The 23,236-nt window shown below is 42.3% G+C and overlaps 2 protein-coding genes across 3 annotated transcripts in view; both read left to right on the top strand.

Annotated features, from left to right (window-relative positions):
• The window catches only part of LOC112257899 (protein KIBRA), a 42,127-nt gene extending 33,856 nt beyond the window's left edge, over positions 1-8,271 (top strand). For both annotated transcript variants that reach the window (XM_024431823.2, XM_024431822.2), the window contains exons 19-22: positions 1,316-1,408; positions 2,104-2,334; positions 3,440-3,558; positions 4,165-8,271. In XM_024431823.2, the coding sequence (XP_024287591.1) occupies positions 1,316-1,408; positions 2,104-2,334; positions 3,440-3,558; positions 4,165-4,231 (510 nt within the window). In that variant the 3' untranslated portion in view covers positions 4,232-8,271. The remainder of the gene's footprint in view (positions 1-1,315; positions 1,409-2,103; positions 2,335-3,439; positions 3,559-4,164) is intronic.
• Positions 8,272-8,515: 244 nt separating this feature from the next.
• Positions 8,516-21,228, top strand: LOC112257898 (arginine--tRNA ligase, cytoplasmic). Its single transcript, XM_024431820.2, has 15 exons — positions 8,516-8,673; positions 10,436-10,570; positions 10,891-11,079; positions 11,361-11,469; positions 11,876-11,976; positions 12,069-12,190; positions 12,588-12,708; positions 12,957-13,086; positions 14,233-14,337; positions 14,569-14,747; positions 15,260-15,369; positions 16,153-16,258; positions 17,798-17,970; positions 19,011-19,258; positions 20,317-21,228. The coding sequence occupies exons 1-15, from the start codon at positions 8,629-8,631 to the stop codon at positions 20,424-20,426; spliced, it is 1,983 nt and encodes a 660-aa protein (XP_024287588.1). The 5' UTR covers positions 8,516-8,628; the 3' UTR covers positions 20,427-21,228.
• Positions 21,229-23,236: the final 2,008 nt, after the last annotated feature.

Below are 23,236 nucleotides of genomic sequence, written 5' to 3'. Positions count from 1 at the left end.
TATGTGGACACCTGCTCGTCAGACATCTCATTACAAAATCATGGGCATTAATATGGAGTTGGTCCCCCCTGTGCTGCTATAACAGCCTCCACTCTTCTGGGAAGGCTTTCCACTAGATGTTGGAACATTGCTGCGGGGACTTGCTTCTATTCAGCCATGAGCATTAGTGAGGTTGGGCACTGATGTTGGGCGATTAGGCCTGGCTCGCAGTCCGCATTCCAATTCATCCTAAAGATGGGGTTGAGGTCAGGGCTCTGTGCAGGCGAGTCAAGTTTTTCCACACCAATATCGACAAACCATTTCAGTATGGACCTCGCTTTGCGCACAGGGGTATTGTCATGCTGAAACAGGAAAGGGCTTTCCCCATACTGTTGCCACAAAGATGGATGCACATAATTGTCTATAATGTCATTGTGTGCTGTAGCATTAAGATTTCCCTTCACTGGAACTAAGGGGCCTAGCCCGAACCATGAAAAACAGCCTCAGACCATTATTCCTCCTCCGCCAAACTTTACAGTTGGCACTAGGCATTGGGGCAGTTAGCGTTCGCCTGGCATCCACCAAAGCCAGATTCGTTCGTTGGACTTCCAAATGGTGAAGTGTGATTCATCACTCCAGAGATCACGTTTCCACTGCTCCAGAGTCTAATGGCGGCGAGCTGTACACCACTCCAGCCAACGCTTGGCATTGCACATGGTGATTTTAGGCTTGTGTGCGGCTGCTCGGCCATGGAAACCCATTTAATCAAGCTCCTGATGAACAGTTCTTGTGCTGACTTTGCTTCCAGAGGCAGTTTGGAACTCGGTGGTGAGTGTTGCAACCAAGGACAGGTGATTTTTTTTTTTTACGCGCTTCAGCACTCAGCAGTCCTGTTCTGTGAGCTTGTGTGGCCTACCACTTTGCGACTGAGCCGTTGTTGCTCCTAGATGTTTCCACTTTACAATAACAGCACTTACAATTGACCCGGGCAGCTTTAGCAGGGCAGACATTTGACGAACTGACTTGCTGGAAAGGTGACGGTGTCACGTTGCAAGTCACTGAGCTCTTCGGTAAGGCCATTCTACTGTCAATGTTTGTGTATGGCGATTGCATGGCTGAAATAGCCGAATCCACTCATTTGAAGGAGTGTCTACATACTTTTGTGTATACAGTGTAAGTTGATCTGGATAAGATAAAAAAATACAGTTCACTTTGACTACTGTTGAGTTTAGCTTTGCAATGCATCTTTAACCCAACAAAAGCTGTTATTTTTGCTGTTCTCGTTCTAACTTTCTTAATTTTGTTGGTTTTTGCCTTTCTACTATGTGAACATCAGATTAACCGCAGTGACAGCGACAGCTCCACTCTGTCTAAGAAGTCTCCATTCGTCAGGAATGCATCGGAGAGACGCAGCATGCGCATGAAAAAGGTAGAAACTACCCACTTAGATCGTATCCATCCGGTCATTGATCCTATCATTCTATATTTCTACGTCGTATAAATACCCACTTCATCATATCGATCATTCTATATTACTATTATATAAACCACTCACTTCGTACCTATCCTACCATGGTGATACTTTCTAGCGTTCTATATTTCTATGCTTCAAATACCCATTTAACTTTAATTTTCTGTCTGTTTGCCAAGGTTCTCAGTATAACAAGCACGTTTTCTTTTTCAGTCTCTATTTATTCCAGTGCTTTGCTCTGTTCTCACTGTTCTGGCTCTTGACAGTCTAATAGTGCAGTCAAGTCTCAAGCTGTGGCCACATTATTAGATACACTCAGACGTTCATTTACGTTTATGGTTCCATAAACCAGAGGCTCAGCCTTCAGTAAAAGTGAGTCTTAATATTTAATGGCTGGTTGAATTGTTAATGTGGCCTGACATTCTCTGGCCTCTATTAATCCTGGGACAAGGAGTGATCTATGTCCAGGACAGATCTGTCTGTCTGTTAGGAGAGGAAAGGGGAGGGGGCCACTGGGAAATAGCTGCTCTGTCTCCTTGTACCTTCCTATGTGTGTTAGGAAGAGAAAAATGTGTGTTTGTCTGAGAGTGTAATGTATCAATCATAAACTCACCATTTCCATCTTCCTCTCCCTCCTCTCCTCCCCCCCCCAGCCCCCGGTGCCGGTGCGGGGCCTGGACGGGCTGCTGCGGACCAGTCTGGACCTGGAGCTGGACCTGCAGGTGTCCAGGACTCGTCACACGCGGCTGTCCCAGGAGCTTCGAGTCCTCAGGGAGCTGAAGGAGCAGCTGGAGAGAGCCCGGCAGCAGGGCACCAGAGACCTCCCCACCTGGGTGCAGGACGACGAGCGCTTCCGTCTGCTGCTCAGACAGGCTGAGAAACAGGTGGGAGAGGGAGAGATACTGACCCCCACAACAATCGGTCTGTCACCAATATGTTTTCGGGTGGTTCTAGAGTTGCAACCTCTAGTGCAGTAGTGCACTATATTGGGATAGGTTACCTTTTCAGACAGACTTTGAGACCAGTAGGAGTCTCTTACCTAGTAGTTATATAAACTCAGCAAAAAAAAAACATTTTCAGCAAACTTAACATGTGTAAATATTTGTATGAACATAACAAGATTCAACAACTGAGGCATAAACTGAACAAGTTCCACAGACATGTGACTAACATAAATTGAATAATGTGTCCCTGAACAAAAGGGGGTGGTCAAAATCAAAAATAACAGTCAGTATCTGGTGTGGCCACCAGCTGTATTCAGTACTATTACCTGTTGCGGACAGTCTGAGCACTGATGGAGGGATTGTGCGTTCCTTGTGTAACTTGGGCAGTTGTTGTTGCCATCCAATACCTGTCCCGCAGGTGTGATGTACCGTTGTTACACGTGGTCTGTCACTGCGAAGTTGATCAGCTGTCCATCCTGTCTCCCTGTAGCGCTGTCTTAGGCGTCTCTCAGTACGGACATTGCAATATATTGCCCTGGCCACATCTGCAGTCCTCATGCCTCCTTGAAGCATGCCTAAGGCACATTCACGCAGATGAGCAGAGACCAGGGGCATCTTTCTTTTGGTATTTTTCAGAGTCCGTAGGAAGGCCTCTTTAGTGTCCTAAGTTTTCATAATTGTGACCTTAATAGCTTACGGTCTGTAAGCTGTTAGTGTCTTAATGACCGTTCCACAGGTGCATGTCATTAATTGTTTATGATTCATTGAACAAGCATGGGAAACCGTGTTTAAACCCTTTACAATGAAGATCTGTGAAGATATTTGGATTTTTATGAATCATCTTTGAAAGACAGGGTCCTGAAAAAGGGATGTTTCTTTTTTTGATGAGTTTATTAGATTTTATTATACATTATTGTTCCAATACACACCTGAAATATTAAGTGGGTTTAAATGCTGTTCTAGCTGTTGACTAGCCATGAGGAGTTGTTTAAGCCTATTTTCCAGCTTCTCTCTAAGCATCTGTGTGGTGTGGTGTTGTCTGCAGACCCGTGAGGAGCATCTGCAGGAGCAGAGGGTGGAGAAGATGATGCGCGCTGCGGCCAAGGACGTCCACAAGATCCGAGGCCAGAGCAGGAAAGAGGTGCCAGAGGTCCAGTCCTTCAGGTCAGTACAGTAGAATACATTACAGAACAGCAACAGTGCAGTGTAACATAAGAGAAGTTGATCCATTAAGCCATATCTCGTTCCCCATGTATTGGATGAATGTCAATATGTAAATTTGTTTTTAGCTTCTCTCACCAGGTCTCATTAGGTCCAGTTGAATGAAACACAATTTGTGGTCCATTCCATTTGTATGCCAGTTAGTCTAGGAATGTAAGATGATAGGGAATTTTGAGCTGAGAAAATGGCTGTGATGTGGACTGGGATTGATTGACCCTGGCTCAGAAGTGACTGAAATAAGTTTGCCTCAGTGAACACGTAGTCAGTGCTTGACTTGGGCTGAAATAGGGCCGGTAATCATGTTGGGTACCGGTAATACTTATGTTTAGGTGCAGGAGCTCCACAATACCTTTGAGATGATATTCTATAAGGGAGCTCAAGCAGTAGAACATTTGAGGTGCCAGTACTCAGCCCCGGTAAGCTCCTGCCTAAGTCAAGCACTGCACATAGCCCACCATTCAAGATAAAAATCTGTTCTGTTCACCGTATAGAAGGGGAGGTTCTTGTGTTTTTAGGCTCATGTGAAGATGGAAACTCTTCTGATTTCAGAGAGAAGATGGCCTTCTTCACTCGTGCAAAGATCAACATCCCTGATCTGCCTGCCGATGACGTGTAGCGCATTTCAAGTATTCTGAACTGCTGTTTCCAAGGAGATGACTCTGACACAGACTTCTGGTGGTAAAATGAAGAATGGAGAATAATAATGTATAGAAAAACTGTCACATTTTTTGAACTTTTTTGAGTTTTTATCTCAGTTGCTCATCTGTACAGTTTTTGTTATTAGCACCTAGCAACATGCATTCTTTTTATTTTCTCCACTCTGTAGCATTATTTTACTGTTACTAATAAGTGGATGTTGGTAGCTACCTTTACATGTTTTACGGTAAAATCGTCATTCCAATACCACACCGGTGCTTTCTGTGTGAAATATGAAAAGATAGAGACGACAAATGCTGTTATTTTCATTAGCCAGGACCACTTACTCGCTGTAATCTAAGATGTGAATATAGACCCACAGAGGTACTTTACTTCAACATGATTTATAGCACAACACATCTACAAAATCAACATTCTGATTGAATGATTGTGTCCTTTGACCGGATGAGTGGTTGGCTGTACAGTATATTGTAACCGGCTGTCTGTCCCTAGTGGCATGTGTTGTCTTATTACTGCACACTGTCTACTGTGTATGTATTACCAGTCAGGTCATCTATACTGTACATGGCTCTTGTAGTGACTCTCACTGGTGCACACACTATCTCTCAGCATTGTGTAAGAACTGCACTAACTCTCTCTCTAATACTCAGGTAGTTTATCGGATAGTTTGTGCACTTTTAAAATAGGAATCTAAAAAAGAGTGAAGGGGTTAAAGAAGTGGGAGGAGTGCTCTTCTCTGGGCAGGATTGATTGTTGAATCATCGTTTAACGAAGCACATTATGATTGTGAAACAAAAGAAGTGCATTTTATGAAGGTCATTAATTTGCATTTGATGAAGATCATTGCTGACGATAAACTCCACATTTATTGTATGAGTCAAAACCCAAGTGAAGTGATCCAGAAATCATGGAGCAACTGAGAACTCCCAAGTATACTGAACAAAAATATAAATGCAACAACAGGGTGCTGAGATGGGTGGGCCCTGGGAGGGCATAGGCCTACCCACTTGGGAACCAGGCCCAGCCAATCAGAATGAGTCCCCCCCCCACCCCCCCCACAAAATAAGTTTATTATAGACTGAAATACACCTCAGTTTCATCAGCTGTCTGACTGGCTGGTCTCAGATGATCCTGCAGGTGATGGAGCCGGATGTGGAGGTCCTGGGCTGACGTGGTCACATGTGGTTGTGAGGCCGGTTGGGAATACTGCGAAATTCTCTAGAACGACGGAGGCGGCTTATGGTAGGAAATTCTGACCACAGCTCTGGTGGACATTCCTGCAGTCAGCATGCATATTGCACGCCCCCTCAACTTGAGACATATGTGGCATTGTGTTTTGTGTGACAAAACTGCACATTTTAGTGGCCTTTTATTGTACCCAGCACAAGGTGCACCTTTGTAATGATCAGGCTGTTTAACCAGCTTCTTGATATGCTACACCTGTCAGGTGGATGGATTATCGTGGCAAAGGAGAGATACTGCATGGCGACTTGTCACATCAATGACCACAGGAGTTGGCAAGACCGCACTAACAGGTTTGGAACCAGGCTACACTACTAGTACCATATGGAGCTGCTTAAACCAGCCATGTTGCCCTCTCTCTCTGTTAAGAGATCTCACAAAGTCCTACACGGTGCCTTGCAAAACTGGCTTTCAACACTGCTCTCGATGTGTCAGTGGTAGTGTCGGGAGCACATATCTGGCTCTGTGTAGCGAATGATCACGTCTGTCATCTTCAGAGGCGACTCGTAGTGTCTGTGTTTAATGAAATGTGATGAAGTGAAACGTGTTAGTGGATCAACAGGCAGTACAGGGAGAAATGAGAGCAGTTTTAACTAGGCCACTGGAAACTACAGGCTGGGTGATCTAGATTAGATCAGAACAGTCAGCTTGCTACTCACATTCCCTGTGAACACTTGGATGGCATTTGAGATGATCGAGATGTGTTGGATGAGAGTTTGGAGGGGTGATCATAAGGGGATATATACATTGGCAAGGGCCCCTGTTCACATATTCAATGCAGATGCAAATGTCTGTGGAGTGTTTTGGATTTAGCTTTTTAACAAATCCTACTCACACAGGCCTTTTTTTGGTGTTGACCAAGCATGATTGTGATACCAATTATAAATGGCCTAAATTACATTCTACTCATATTGGAGAAGCCAGAACTATAACCTTATTTTCTACAGAAACATAGCTAGCTTCTTTCCCTCTCAATGGAAAACTGTTTAACACCATACATACGTAGCACCCTAAGACCTGATGTAGTCAGAGACGATATAAAGCTCAATTCAACTCTTGGCTAATACCACTGTGGTAATGTAGAGATTTGCCCAATCTACAACAGGCTGGATGACAATGAAACAAACAGGTTCATGCTAATTGAATTTGGCCATAGAATGAGCACAATGACTCTAAAGGTGGAGAGGAGTCAGTGGAATGAATCACATTCCCTTCCTCAGCTGAATGGTCCTCCAATGAAGTCACTTTCAGTGTTGATGACACCAGAGTGGCCCAGCAACTGAATTTATATAATAGCACATGACCTTTGTTGGATTTGAATGGGCATGAATTGGCCCTAACGTTCTGCAAATGATAAGCAGAACTCACTGGTGTCCAGTGTCCCACCCCAGTTGACATTGCCTTGTATTCATCAAACTACATTGCATGTTTCATACTCTGTGAATAAAATGATACCCTGATTTGAACATCAGAAATGATTTTTCTACTCTACCCCATACTAATAATGTTAGATTAGATCGTGTTTCATTCCTACTCTGCTTTTTTAATCTACCCTTTCCTTACTGGTTGTCTTTTGCCTTGATGTGCACTATTTTCATAAACTTGACCTGTGAGCTTTAGCTAGTGATAAAGAATGTTTCTTGGGTTATTGTGATACTCCTGTCTTTTATCGCTAAGTTGTAATTTTGTTTTCTCAATTTCACTTTTCTGTTAAATGGTGTAGGCAGTCACACAGGCACACACAGTCTTAGTCACCCAACTGGATATAATATGGGTTGCTTTCTTGCGCACTCTCTAGGTTAGTGTGATATCGTTATAACCTCTTTGTCATACACAATTAGCTAGACACCCCTTGCAAATTGAATACAAACACACAGTTTAATTTAGTTAAATATAATGTTACAAATATGTTGTTTTTCTCCTTTGGACCATTTCCATTTTTTTAAAGAATATTAAACTGTACAATGTTGCACTTCACTACTGTAAAGGAAAGTCACTGTTGACGGCACAACAATCTATTCTACTGGAATCGGACATGAACTGTATACTGTGAATGGATCCTTTGGAGAGTGCTGTTTTTAGATGAAATCTGATTTTAACTGGAGATGAAAATGTGGTCACCATCCAAGAAGAGAACACTACTTTTTGTTGCCTAAAATAATGTGTATTGTTTGCAGTTGAATGTGAACTGTTTACTTAAAAAGAAATCACAATTTACTCCAGTGTAGAGAGTGGGAACAGAGGTCTTACATTAGGACTTCTGATTGGATTACACTATGTCTGGATGGAACAGTACTATGTGATTAACTGAAGCTAGTCACGATTGACTAAAGGCTCAAATGTACTTTTCTATAACACCACCCGGCATATATATTGTAGAAAAGTCAATTTCATCAGAAACAAATTATGTAGTAGGTCTTGCTTCGGGTAATCAAAAAATCATGTCAGAAACTGTCTTGTAGGTTGTGATATATAATTATTGTTTTGAAGTTCAAGTGCATTTTTGTTTATTATTTGCTCTGTTGTATTAAGGATGGCAATGATACTGGTATGTGTATAGAGATTGTTTGAGAAATACAGCATGTATTTATTGCACTTTGTGATTTGGGTGTGCTGTTTTGTTTCCTTTCTCGTAAGACTCCTGAAAGCTGTGAATTTTATTATGAACACTACTGTCTACCAGATTTGTAAATATTTCACCAGCACAAAAAAAAATGTTTTGTAGTTTCACAAATAAAAATAAGTTCTTTTGTTCTACTATTGCCTGTGCTTTCCCCTCTTTTGTGTATTTAATGTCAATGAAACGCGTTTGCAGAGCACTGAATTTTGACAAACGCTTTGACAAAAAACATAAACGGCAATAAGTAGCAATAAAATTTAACACTGTTGCTATGTTTTGAAAGTTCAAGCATAACGTTATAGCCTATAGCTGAAGTACCTACCTATTCGTCTGTGGTAGTACATTGGGTAACCCACACGAGGGCGGTAAATGGAATTTCCGACATTTAACTTCAATGCCTCTTCCTCATCTAAGCCGGGTTCAACTCGCATTCAAAAGAAAGTCATTTGGCAACAGAAGCAAACGCTAATTTACTGTTCTATACTTTACTGAAAATGGGAGATCCTGTGGCTGGTTACACGTCCCGAATTCAACAGCAGGTCAGCTCTGATACTTTACGTATACCTCTTGGTTTGCAATAATGCAATGAAATTAAGCAAGTGTAGCTTCACTAACGTGGACATGTGGGCTAGTTGCTGACGTAATGTGTGGCTAGCCAACTTGTAGTTCTGCTTGTAACTAGCTAAACGTTGCAGCAGCTTGCTAGCTGCTATAAAACGTGAATTCAGGCTAAAGTGTTATCTTTGTTGTATTCTAGCCAGCCAGTCTCGCTCTCTGTGTGTGAAAAATGACCCAATTGTCATACTAAAAGTAAATACACCTTTAATAGAAAACGACTCAATTCTTTTTATTTTATTTACTAGGCAAGTCAGTTAAGAATAAATGCTTGTTTACAATGACGGCCTACACCGGCCAAACCCGGACGACGCTGTGTGCGCCGTCCTATGGGACTCCCAATCACTGCCGGTTGTGATACAGGCTGGATTCGAACCAGGATGTCTGTAGTGACGCCTCTAGCACTGAGATTGAAAGCTTTAGACCGCTGCACCACTCAGAAGTTAGTTACTTGAGTAAAAGTAAGTGGTTTTAAATATACTGAACCTGTTAAGTATCAAAAGTAAATGTAATTGCTAAAATATACTTAAGCATCGAAAGTAAAACTATTAGTCATTTCAATTTCCTTATAATAAGCAAACCAGATTTTCTTGTTTAAAAAATGTAAGGATAGGCAGGGGCACACTCCAACACACAGACATTATTTAAGCAATAAGGCTGGAGGAGTGTGTTATATGGCCAATATACCACGGCTAAGGGCTGTTCTTACGCGGAATGCCTGGGTAGGTACATCCCTTAGTCGTGGTATATTGGCCATATACCACAACCCCCCGAGGCGCCTTATTGCAATTATAAACTGGTTACCAACATAGTTAGCGCAGTAAAAATACATGTTTTCTCATACACTGGTATAAGTTCTGATATACCACGGCTCTCAGTTAATCAGCATGCAGGGATTAAACCACCCAGTTTATAATTACAAACGAAGCATGTGTGTTTAGTGAGACTCCCAGATCAGAGGCAGAAGTGTTTTCTTGATAAGTGTGTAAATTGGACCATTTTTCTGTCTTGATAAGCATTCAAAATGTAAAGAGTACTTTTGGGTGTGTCAGGGAAAATGTGTGGAGTAAAAAGTACATTATTTTCATTAGGAATGTAGTGAAGTAAAAGTTGTCAAATATATAAATAGTAGTACTTTTATATTAATGGACAGGTAACAGGTAACTCAGCTGTCACTCATGCCGCATTCAGAACAACTGGGAACTCAGGAAAAAATCAAGATCTGAATGGGAAAAATCGTTTTGAACGGTCATCCAACTCGGAATTGAAAGTCGGGCATCTTTCTAGAGCTCCGACTTTCAACCTGAAGATCACTGATGTCATGATTTGACCTAGTTTTTTTTTTATATATAAAGTTCCCAGTTGTCTTGAAAACACCTTTGATGTTGATGACGAAGGAAGATGCAGTGTGCGGCCCTTCCCATCTATTTACTGACAATAATCATATTAAATCAACATTATTCTGTAATAGAGAATTATTTGCTAGCTAACTTAGCTAGCTGAGGGTTACAATTTTGTTCTGACGGGCGTGACATCTGATTTCCTCAATCTGTGCTGATATCAGTACCTAAGCCTTAGTTTATGAGTCAAAGGCCTGAATACTGTCATACACTGCACATTGTACCTCAACCAATGTTTTCGTAGAGGCAGGACATTTTGTTGACTGTGAACCCTTTCTCCGTCTAGGAGCTGGAGATCCATTCCCTGACTGCAGAGCTCGAGAGCCTGAAGAACCCACAGGGCCTGGGTTTGTCCTCGCACCTGGATGGGCTGAGAGAGGAGAATGCCAAGCTCAAATACCGCCTCAATGTCCTCAAAAGGGTGAGTGATCACTAGTAGGAATTTCCACACGGCGCTCTAGCTACATTAATGTTATGGGATCGAGATATCGTTCTTGTTCATGCACACAGGAGGTGACTAAATGCTTAGTTTCACCTTTTATGTCCTCTTTCATTACTGGTCAGAATAGAGGGTGAGAGAGAGACAGAGGCTGTTTTGCTCTATAAGTTCTACTGAAGGGCTGTCTCTCTATGCTCTGCCCCAAAGATCCTGTGGAAGGGGAGGAGAGATTCTGGGGTGCCTTTATAGGTTGTCCTCTATACATTGTATTGTAGTCCGCTCTGTCTATTTTCTCTATCCAGAGTCTGCAGGAGGAGAGGAGCCAGTGTAGTAAAACCATGATGAACATCAACCAGCGCCTGCAGGAGATCTTTGGGGAGGCCATCCGGGAGGCCTGTCCCGACCTGGAGAACCCTCCCCTGGCCGTCACCCCCAACCAGCAGGCCAAGTTTGGGGACTACCAGTGTAACAGCGCTATGGCCATGGCCCAGGTGGGCCTAGAACACTGATGGATCTTATTCTCTGACTCTTCTTTTCTCTGAATCTCTTTTACACTCGCTCTTAATTTCTTACCTGTTTTGATATGTGTTTGTGTTGTCTTGCTGTCCCTCTGATCTCCCCCACTGATCTCTCTCTAACTCTTTCTTTCAGTCTATCGATTGCTCTTTCTGAGAGAGTTTAGCATATAGCCTAAATATCAACAGCTCAACTTTCATTTGAGCTGTTAGGTGGTGAATGAAATGGGAGTGTAATTGTTTTGGACTTGTTTCAGATGATGAAATCAAAGGGCCTGAAAGTGAACCCCAGGCAGATCGCTGAGAATATTCAGCAGAACATTCCTGACAATGAGCTCATTGAGAAGACAGAAATAGCCGGACCAGGTTTTTGCCCGCATACAATATTTAAGATAGAGTCCTTAGTTGAAACAAACACAAAGCTGAGGGATGGACCTGAAGAAATGTGACCACTCTGAAATTCATAGTAGGAGCTATAGATGACCATCCATGATATCATTTTAACCATGTTATAAGGCTATATACGGTGTTTGTTCACATTTACATAGTTTACGAACAATGGAGCAAAGCAAGCTTATTTTGGGTTCTGTAGGGGTATTACAGTTTGAGCTCACGAGGCATTTATAAGTTATATTCTTCAAGAATCAATGGGTATATATAATTAATTTCGAAACCCAAAAATGGATGCAGCAACTAAGGATTCTAGATTTAATTGATTATAGTCATGTGCTCAATGAACTGAGGGCTGTTACATTGCTTTTTGTACCCTCAGGGTTCATCAATGTTCACCTTAAGAGATCGTTTGTGTCCAAACTGCTGACCAACCTGCTACTCAACGGTGTCCAACCTCCTCCCTTAGAGAGCAAGAAGAAGGTAGGCGAACATCCTGCTTTTACAGACCCAACCGTTGCCCTTTTCCCTTTTTAAATGTGGGGATGAATCTTCTGTGTGTTTGGGTTTTCTAGGTGGTTGTGGACTTCTCATCTCCTAACATCGCCAAGGAGATGCACGTAGGTCACCTGCGCTCCACAATCATTGGGGACAGCATGTGTCGTCTCTTTGAGTTCCTGGGCTACGACGTCTTGAGGTCAGTACGTCAGTCAAAATATGACGTATAAATACAACTTCAGTTTATCTTTTTGAAGTGTACTGGTAACACTTTATTTTATGGTACAGAAATGACCAGGTGTTTACTTAAAGTACATGGTAAAATAAATGGTAATTAAACAGTACCTAAACAAAAACCTATGAAAGTGTGTATAGTATTTATGGTACATTATTAAACAGCTGTAGCAAATGCCAGTCACTAATATACCATGACTGAGCCAAATTAATGCCAACTGAGCCAGAGCCACCCCTATATTACACCGTATGCTAGTTTATTTATGTAACATCCTGCCCTGCAGTATATCCTTTTTTTGTGTGTGTGTGTGTGTGTTTGTTTACCATGTCATAACTGCATTTATTTGTGTTTTGTACCCCAGGCTGAATCACGTAGGGGACTGGGGCACCCAGTTTGGGATGCTCATCGCTCACCTGCAAGACAAGTTCCCAAACTATCTGACCGTATCCCCTCCTATCGGAGACCTGCAGGCCTTCTACAAAGTGAGTCCACCCAAAACAGCTGCTTTTTCTATAAAGTTGACCACTAGATGGAGGTGGTGGGTTTAAAAAAAGAAAAGGACAAGGCTATGGCCTCAGACATGGCATGTCCTTTCTTCTGGCCAACGTTTGAGTTGTGTAGACTATCCTAGACATACAATACATTCTGTTCCTCACTAGTTGTCATCAGATATGTTACCTATTTTCTCCCCTGCTGATATGAGTGATTCCTCCCTGTCTCTGTGTCCCAGGAGTCTAAGAAGCGTTTTGACGAGGAGGAGGACTTTAAGAAGAGGGCCTACCAGTGTGTGGTCAAGCTGCAGAGCAAAGACCCAGCTTTCATCAAAGGATGGAACCTCATCTGTGACGTTTCCAGGAATGGTGGGTGCGATGAATGGATGATGAAAGTCCAAATGTATTATAAAGGCTTTGATCTAGGGATAGTTAGACCTTATGCCAAGTACTGTGAAGAGTCAAAGAACATTATTTAGCACAAGTAAAATCACAAAAATAAAGATATAGGCTGCAGTAGTTTAGCTTTGAATGAAATGTCACAATCAGACACACAGATGAAGTTGTGGCATTGGCCATATTGGACTGTTTGATGATTATCAGCGTCATGGAGTTTTTCAAATCTTCAAAATGATCTCTTAAGATGAACATTGATGAACCCTGAGGGTACAAAAAGCAATGTAACAGCCCATTGAGCACATGACTATAATCAATTAAATCTAGAATCCTTAGTTGCTGCATCCATTTTTGGATTTCGAAATTAATTATATATACCCATTGATTCTTGAAGAATATAACTTATAAATGCCTCATGAGCTCAAACTGTAATACCCCTACAGAACCCAAAATAAGCTTGCTTTGCTCCATTGTTCGTAAACTATGTAAATGTGAACAAACACCGTATATAGCCTTATAACATGGTTAAAATTATATCATGGATGGTCATCTATAGCTCCTACTATGAATTTCAGAGTGGTCACATTTCTTCAGGTCCATCCCTCAGCTTTGTGTTTGTTTCAACTAAGGACTCTATCTTAAATATTGTATGCGGGCAAAAACCTGGTCCGGCTATTTCTGTGGGAGGTTCAAATGGGGTGATGAGGTTCTTCACACTAGTTTTCATGGTGACTGCTCTATTGTCAGTTTTGTTTAATTTCTGTGTGTGATAAAGGTCATGGCAGGCGTGAGGCATTGGACCTCTGACAGGTCACAGCTCTCCATACTGTGTGCGATCTCTGGAAGGATTTAAACCTTGATGTGATAGATAGGAAGATAGAGAGAGACAATATGTTTCCAATGCCTTTATCAGCCATCAGTCCCCACAGAGACCCAGCTGAGGAAGGGCAATTAGGTTGCTCCATCCTTTTCTCTTTTTTTCCCCCACTGAATGAGTGACTTCATTTCCTCGAGTCTCATCCAAAGACATGCAGTGTGTTTAGTACTGATATTCCCCTGGTGTTGCTACTGTACTCTAACAGAGATTTACCCTCCAACTCTTGTCTTTGTCTCTCGTAGAATTCCAGAAGGTCTACAACTGTCTGGACATCCAGATCATCGAGAGAGGAGAGTCCTTCTACCAGGAGAAGATGACCGCCGTGGTCAAAGAGTTTGAGGCCAAAGGTCATTCAGTTTGTATCAATCAAAACAAAGATAGCTTTATGTTGTCATTCAGTTGATTTTCAGCTTATTCATATTGCGCTAGAAGGACATCATGTACTCCGGCTCAGGTTGGTTGCTGTACTGTGCAGTTTTCTGTAGGCTTTTGTGACCAGAAGGGGGCACTGTTGTCTCAGCAATACACTCATTTTTTACTCACTCACTCGCTCTCTTTCCCTCCCTTCCTCCCTCCAGGCCTGGTGGAGATGGATGAGGGCCGTAAGATAGTGTTTGCCCCGGGCCAGCAGATCCCCCTGACGGTGGTGAAGTCTGATGGTGGCTACACCTACGACACATCAGACCTGGCCGCACTGCGCCACCGGCTCTTTGACGAGAAGGCAGACATCATCATCTACGTGACGGACAGCGGCCAGGTGAGCATGGTGTGGAGGGAAGTGTGAGTGCCAGTCTGTTTGTGATATCATGCCTACTCATTGTCATGCAATACATGTTTGGCTTTGACAAGGACAGCATTTGTGACCAACAAATTTGGGACCATGCTACCTCTGTTGTGCCACTGAGGTCCTAGCTTTGACACCAACGGTGTCACCTGCTGAAAATGTAATCCACTTGGGGTCAGCTGTCTGTGTCTTGGTTTCTCTGTGAGAAGACTGTCAAGGACAGGTATGAGTAGGGGACTTCAGAGTGCTGCCCACTCACTGTAGTTCATGACCACAAGCATTGCCTTGTCTGAGTGTTCACTGTCATTTTTATGCTGTTGAAATTTCTACTGGAATGGATCGTACATGCTAAATCATTAGGCTCACCGTCACTAATAGCCTGTCAAACTATGTCGAAACATTCAACTGGTGTTCCATTTTTGTTTTTTTTGTTTTGTGTGACTGTAGTTTATTATGTACATGTCTGATTTTTTTCTTCACAACAGGGAACCCACTTCCAGGTAGTGTTTGCAGCGGCTCAGATGATTGGCTGGTACGACCCCAATGTGACACGAGTGGAGCACGCTGGTTTCGGAGTGGTACTGGGAGAGGACAAGTGAGTACCTACAAATTATTTCAGTCATTTTTTTCCAGGGTCCCATTCATTAGGGCACACAACAATAAAACAGTTTTAAAAGAGTTTGCAACAGAAAACAAAAATGAGTGATTCTTATTGGGCAAGTCCAGGGTGCCCCCCCCCCCGTTTCAGTACATTTTCTTCCATTTGGTGCCGAATGAATGCGACCCAGATTGGCATACTCCCAACAATCACAGACACATGCCTAATTTAGTGTTCATAGCTCAGTATACTGTACTGGGCCGTCCAAGAGAATACCCACCCACTTGTGGCCTCAGCAGCCTATTGAATTAGCACACTTAGCTTTTATTTGTCCATTATTTGCTCTATTGGCCCATTGGTCGCGCATCGTCTTGTTGTGTATGGCTACTCGGAGTATCGTTACCGAGCAGATAATGTCACCTAGTGCATTAATAAAACATCAAACACAGGCAGAGAATGTGTTGTGTTGGTCGTAAGAGGCTGTAGGGGAGGTGAGAGGAGCCAACTAAGTGGTGGTTAGCACCTGGTACTTTGCTGTAGGCTGGGAGGAAGCTGAAGCACTGTCAAACGCTGGTCACAGTCCAATACGGGAAAGTGGAAAAGCACACTTCCTTTCTCATGATCACTAATTTAACATGATTTCATTCATTGAACATGATTGGATAGAGCCATGTAAGTGGAACAGTACTTATGTTAGATTTGTGGTGAAGGAAGGAAGGATGTGTTTTTGAGGTGGATTTGAACAGGGCCTGAGTGTTTTCTTTGTCTGTTTGTCCACAGAAAGAAGTTTAAGACTCGCTCCGGGGACACGGTGAGGCTGATGGATCTGCTGGATGAAGGCCTGAAGAGGTCCATGGAAAAACTCAAGGAGAAGGACAGGGACAAGGTGAAGAATGGATGCTGCCTGTCTTTCCAACATTACTGAATAGCCATAAACTCTTCGCAGGGCCAAATCAGGTGTGATAATTGATAGTACTTGGCTGGGACGAAAGTGCGCCGCACCCACCCAAACACTGACAGGAGAGTGTAGAAAACGTCATTACTACACCCTGAACAGTCATCTTACTAATGAGTGTGAAACTAGCCTGGCTGTGTGAAGTCTTTACTGAAGCACAACAGTGAGTCCATTTTGAGTTTTAAACAGAGAACAAACAGCTACTGCTCTTGCAGATTGTCTCCTGTGTTGAACACAGCACTGTGAACGATGCCTCTCTCTCTAATCTTTGTGTTCTAAAGGCTTTTGGGATACAGAAACGCATACTGCTTCCACCTGGCATAGCTGTCTGCCTGCAAATCGCAGCCCACCTCTTTTTTTCTGATCCTATTACTTGTGTTTGTTTCTATGAAGAAAGAAGAGGTCCTCTGAAGTGTGGTTTGGCTGATATGTTTTTGCTAAGCCTATAATTGTCAAGGATATCGAAAGTTACACACGCTGCATTAAATTATGCGGAAAAGTTAGTGGGCGTATAATTGCGCTGTTCCCTAGGGCATAATCAATTAAGCAAACGCCGGCTGAGGGAGCCAACTCAGATCTATTCTGAGATCTTTTTATTTTGTTAGTGCAGTAAGCGTACCCCCCTCAGCCCGTTTCTCTCCAGGCCCCTACGTAGCATCGTTGGCACCATAGAGCTGGCCACACGCCCAACCCTGCCACATGAAGCATGCATGAGAGAACCAGCTGTTCCGGACGACCAAGAATGTTGTGAAGAGGTCACGGCAAAGCCTTTTCCCCCTCAGGGGACTGAAAAGATTTGGCATGGATCCTTTGATCATCAAAAAGTTCTATAGCTGCACCATCGAGAGCATCCTGACCCCCCCTTTGTTTTTACATTGCTGCTACTCACTGTTTATTATCTATGCATCGTCACTTTACTCCTACCTTCATGTACAAATTACCTTGACTAACCTGTACCCCCCCACACATTGACTGGGTGTCGGTACCCCTTGTGTACAGCCCAATTTTTTTTTCTTTTTTTACTTTAGTTTATTTAGTAAATATTTTCTTAACTCTATTTTATTCAAACTGCATTGTTGGTTAAGGGCTTGTAAGTAAGCATTTCATGGTAAGGTCTGCATTGTTGTATTCGGCGCATGTGACAAATAAAATTTGATTTGTTTGTCCCAACCTCATTAGAATAAACCCGCCCTGCTCAAAACACTCAAGCACACACATCCTATTCATACAAATGCTAAAGAACACAATCCACTCTCTCTCGGTACTTGTGAGCCTGTCCATACATAACAGAGTATTTGACTCGACATGGATGTCAGAATGCCAGGTCCAACTCATAGCAGTACAGTATTTCAACTTGTCCCAGATATCTTGTGACACACAGAAACAAGTTGTGACCCATCTCCGATACCAAGTGACTGAACACATGCTGATTGGCTGTAACTCTGATCATAAGATGTCTGTGTGCCCCAGGTTCTGAGCACGGAGGATCTGACCAAGGCCCAGCGCTCGGTGGCGTTCGGCTGCATCAAGTATGCCGACCTGTCTCACAACCGCATCAACGACTACGTGTTCTCCTTCGACAAGATGCTGGATGACCGGGGCAACACGGCCGCCTACCTCCTCTATGCCTTCACCCGCATCAGGTGAGCCATCCCTGGGAACTACTCTCACCCCCTACCCTTACAGTCCCCTGGTGGTATTAACCCACAGTGGCCACACCCCCAATCTGTCTCCATTTATCTGTACATGAGTGGAGAGGGGAAAAGCCTTCTTGTTCAGGATGGTCGATGGTAACAGACTAAGTCAATAGTGCACTCACAGGTGGCGGTGGCTCCTGCTGTGGAGGGGAACTGGGGTTACACACGCTTGTTTGAGCATTGGGTTTGAAACCCCGGATGCTGCTCATCTTGTGGATCTGCGGTTGTAGATAGCCAAAGAACACAATGGCATTGTTCTGGGATCATTTGGTTCACTGTCAGTCCCAGTCAGGATCAGATATAGTCTCTTTTGATAGCCGGCATCATGCTCTAACTAATCTCGGTTACCCAGAAGTAAAATTATCTCACGTAAGTTTATCATTTCCTGTTTTACTTCTGGGGGGGAAATGCCATTAACAATTGATTACCTTTGTGCAAAGGAAGGAAGCGAAGTCTCCTCCCTCACAAACGGAAACTCTGGGCCAAACCCCTCCCTTCTGCTAATTTCACCCATGTTTATCATGGCCAAAAAGGGAATGTTGGCGTTCATAAATGTTTATGATATAGACAATTTTGACTTTGTAGCTGTGGAAACCGTTTATCATCCTCACACAAGCTTGAAAGTCACTGTGCCAGTTTAAGCACTGCCTTCGCCGCATCCTGATTCGTCCAAATAATCAATGATTCAAACCCTAAACCAGGAACTACTGCTGCTCGTAGTCACGTAATTCTATGTGAGCCTTGACAGATTCTCGCAATTTCATCTGTCTAAGTGAGTTCAGTTCGCTGGAGCATAATCTATCTGGATCTGCAGCATCACCAGGGATTTTCAAGTCAATTGTAGTCCCATCTAACACGTGTTGCTCTAATCATGTGATAACCTGCCTAGTTACAATGTAATCACAATATAGGTAGACTTTATAAAATGGAACTGGTATGCCATTTATATCCTACTTCACATATCCCTTCCCCTCCTGTGTCTGCAGGTCCATAGCCCGGTTGGCTAACATCGACGAGGCAGCGCTCCGTAAAGCAGCAGAGACCACGGAGGTGCTCTTGGAACACGACAAGGAGTGGAAGTTGGGCAAGTGTCTCCTGCGCTTCCCTGAGATCCTGCAGAAGATCCTGGATGACTTGCTGCTCCACACTCTGTGTGACTACCTGTATGAGCTGGCCACGACCTTCACAGAGTTCTACGACAGCTGTTACTGTATCGAGAAGGACCGCCAGACAGGTAGGGCAGAGACACTGGGGTGATGGAGGCTGAGAAAGTGTCCGTCTTTCTATTAGTTGATCTGTCTCCATTCATCTATACATCCATCCATCCAATGGCCCATACTAAATGTATATATGTGTATATAATATATATATGTATGTGTGTGTGTGTGTGTGTGTATATATGTGTGTATATATATATATATATATATATATAATATGTGTGTATATATATGTGTGTGTGTGTATATATGTGTGTGTGTGTGTATGTGTATATATATATATAATATGTGTGTATGTGTATATATCTGTATGTGTGTGTGTGTATATATCTGTATTTGTGTGTATATATATATTTATATGTGTATATATATATATGTGTGTTTATATGTGTATGTATATATATATATGTATGTATATATATATATATATTTTTTATACCTAAAGCATTACTAAAATTCTAAATCAAATAGCTAAATGATCCATAGTATGACGATCTTTAAAAAAAAAAAATCCATGTCAGTTTAACACTTTCCCCAATGACTAGACTCTAAAGAATTACATTCTGAATGTCAGCTTGTTTTCCACCCTTAGTAACAATGAAGGCCAAATCGAGTTTTAACCATACAAATGCTGGTCTACAGACAAATGGCAGTCTTTCATGAGTAGCCTATGGGTGGTTCTCAATAACACCCTCTCTTTGCTTTTGTCATCCTTTGCTAAACTGGTTTTAAAGGAGCTGACTGGGATGTATATCATTGGATGACAATGGCATGGACATTACCAAGTGCTTGAATGACTCTAATATGACAATAACAGATGATTTGTTAGTGTAAATGAAGGGGAAGTGTTTGTCAATTACATCAATGTCCATGTCCTATAATGACTCGTCTGTTTAATTTGCCCTCCCTCTGGCTTAATTTCTATTGGATCTCCTGATTGTCCCATGGATCGTTGAATCGTGAACATTGATTTCGTGACTGCTCTATTATTGGGATGTAATTTTATTGTATTGAAATGACCTCCGATCTATGTGTTGACCCATCTCTCTCACTGTCTCTGTCTCTCTCTCGACAGGTGAGGTGGTAAAGGTCAACATGTGGAGGATGCTCCTGTGTGATGCCACTGCCGCCATCATGGCCAAAGGCTTCGACATCCTGGGCATCAACCCTGTCTCCAGGATGTGACCTCATCACAGTGACATCACAATGCCCTCCTCCCATCTCCTCGGACGACAGAAAAAAAGAGCCTCTTCAACCCATTAACGTCACCTGGGATCTTACTGTATACCAAATAAAATAAAAATTACTGCTTGTAAAGAAAAAAAAAGGATCTGGCACCCTGCTCGTCATTCTCCATTTAAATGTCAGAATACCTACCAAGAGATTGAGGAATGTCTGGAGAGGCTGCCAAAACAGCAATACTGACTTAGGCTACAGCTCAATTATTGCACAGGGGATTCGAGATGTATGTGTTAGACATTGACCTTTGTTTATTGCAGTAAATCTGGGCCGATCCTGACCCGGCCAAATAATACAGTATTTTAGATGAAAGACATCGGTCGGTCGTGAAGGAAGGAAGCATAAGTAGCTTAACATGTATCCTTTCTTGCAGTGTGGACGGTTAAATAGAGCATATTATTTTGGCTAACAGTGGGAAGGTTTTCTGTCATCTTAGTCCAGCTACCCCATCTGTCATTTGACTTGAAACCCATATACATATTTGTAACCCATGCACATGTGATATTGGTCACTTTGAAGACAGTCAAGTGCAGTAGACCTTCCTGTCCTGAAAAAGATTGAATAAGTTTTAACCATATTGTAGACTTTTCAATCTATTTTCATATTAATAGGCAATTATTGCTCCCATTTTATATATATATTTTTGAAAATGTAATGAAATTGCAATGATTTTCAAATTCATTTTAATTGTATTGATGCAATTACATTTAATCTGCGGTTTTATTAAAGCCTCCATAATTTCACAGTAGAGAATGAAATGCATGATTATTACTTTAGGTCTGATACAAACCTGCTGACTGTATATATATATATATATATTTTTACTTTGTCCTTTTCAGCATGGTTCCAGCAACTATGGTGGATGTGTACCAAATCCAGCCCATGTACAGCTTGGCTTGGCTAGGCACAGTTTGCCTTAAAGTGTGAGTCAGCAACAGAGAGACTTGGGGACAACAGTTGTTCTCCCAAGTGACAGTGGTAGAAGATCCTCACCCTGGCTATTTACCTGCACGCCAAGGTTAAATGAACAGTAATGATGAATGCCTTGTCCCATCCTGATAATCAGCTGTGTGATTAATGGAATTGATTTGTCCAGCTAAATGGACAATTGCTTATTATTTACTCATTGCACAGGTAGCTGTGGACTGACCAGATATTGATTAGACTTGACTTAAGTTCTAAATTACACATGATAACAAGGGGAAGGAGAAATAACAAGAAGACTAATCGGTTTGTCTTTGTCTCAATGCCAAATATCCTGTCATGGTTGGAGGGGCTCCTTTGTTAGTTAAATACCATATATTTTCTGTGCAGATTCAATGAACAAGGTGCATCAGTGATTTCACACAGCTTGTGACTTAACTGGCTTTACTTAGTTGGTCCTCTTGGGTCCATTGGAGCAAAGGGTGTCCACCATGGCTTTCCACTTCAGCCATTTCTGTGTGAAGACTTTTGCCCCTTGCCAGGGCTTTATTGAGTGTACCACAGCATGTGGTTGCTCACCTATTAGATCCATGGCCTCAAATTATACTCATTAGCCTCTCAAATGAAGTTGGACTAGCCTAATTAATCCTCAAAACCAACATGGTATTCTCTGTCATAGCAACTAAGTGTTGTGTGTTAGCAGGTGCACTAAATCACTAATTTATTGACAAAGGATAATCTCACACTCAGAGGCAGCCAAGACTTTAATTGTAAGGCTGTGTTTTCCGTGGGAAAGTTATGCACTGTTGTAGATGGATACAGACTAGTATTACGCTGTAAAGGATGCCATGAGCAATATAAATCACCTCTCTAAACTTGAGTTGAGCTCATACACTGTGATAAGTGTCTGTGTATGAACCATCATCAGAATGTATGAAATATCCATATATGAATCTTTTATCATTCCACTGCATGACTTTATAGCTAGTCTTCAATACCTACTGGAACAGTGATTCCCAGTGCCTTTATTAAAAATGTATCAATCTTCCACAAAATGGGTACTTTGGTGCGTATGTCTCCGGTTGAAGGACAATGTGCTGAAGGTGTTTTGACAAAGGCTTCAGGAGGAAAATGGTTTACCACATTGTTTTGGCACCAAACTTCAATAACACCTGCAGTAGGATTTACTCACAGTGGAATAGAGATCCCTCAGCAGTACTCTATAGTTTTGTCTTATTCTGCCCCTGGTTCAGCCAGGCAGTGGACTGCACTGCACAAAATGAATGGGGTTTTTCCTCAAATGTTTACTTCAATTTCCATGGACTGTAGTCACAGCCAGGTCTTTTGTGCTATACTACTAGGCTGCCCTGTGTTAGGTGATTGGAGGAGAGGTTTGATGTCAAGGGTCAGTGGAGTAATATTTCTGGCCTCTTTGATTCCATCTTGACCTTTTGAGTTACAAAGACAGCCCAATCTTTAAAAAAATCCACTAATTGATCTTTTGACTAATCACATCAGATCTTTTCACATCAGAGCTCATCTGAATGGTTGAAATACCAATTCGTGAAAAAAATGTTCAGAATTGGGCTGAACATGTAAACGCAACCAGAATCAAGTTGTCACACTTCCGGATTGCTCAACCATATGGGATGGCGTTACCCAAACCCAATCTGAAATCTTCGCCACAGGCACTAGCCCTGTTATAAGCTATACATTTCTATTCTAAAAGACTGTTATAGAAATTCAACAAAATCCCCTTTTATATCCAGCCTAACCATGTGAGGTATTTTGACTTCTCCTTCACATGCAGTTATTCAGCATATTCATGATCT

Source organism: Oncorhynchus tshawytscha, linkage group LG09, assembly GCF_018296145.1.
Source record: "Oncorhynchus tshawytscha isolate Ot180627B linkage group LG09, Otsh_v2.0, whole genome shotgun sequence".
NCBI lineage: Eukaryota > Metazoa > Chordata > Actinopteri > Salmoniformes > Salmonidae > Oncorhynchus > Oncorhynchus tshawytscha.
Note: the sequence above shows the minus strand (reverse complement) of the source record. Positions and strands in the feature narration are given on the sequence as shown.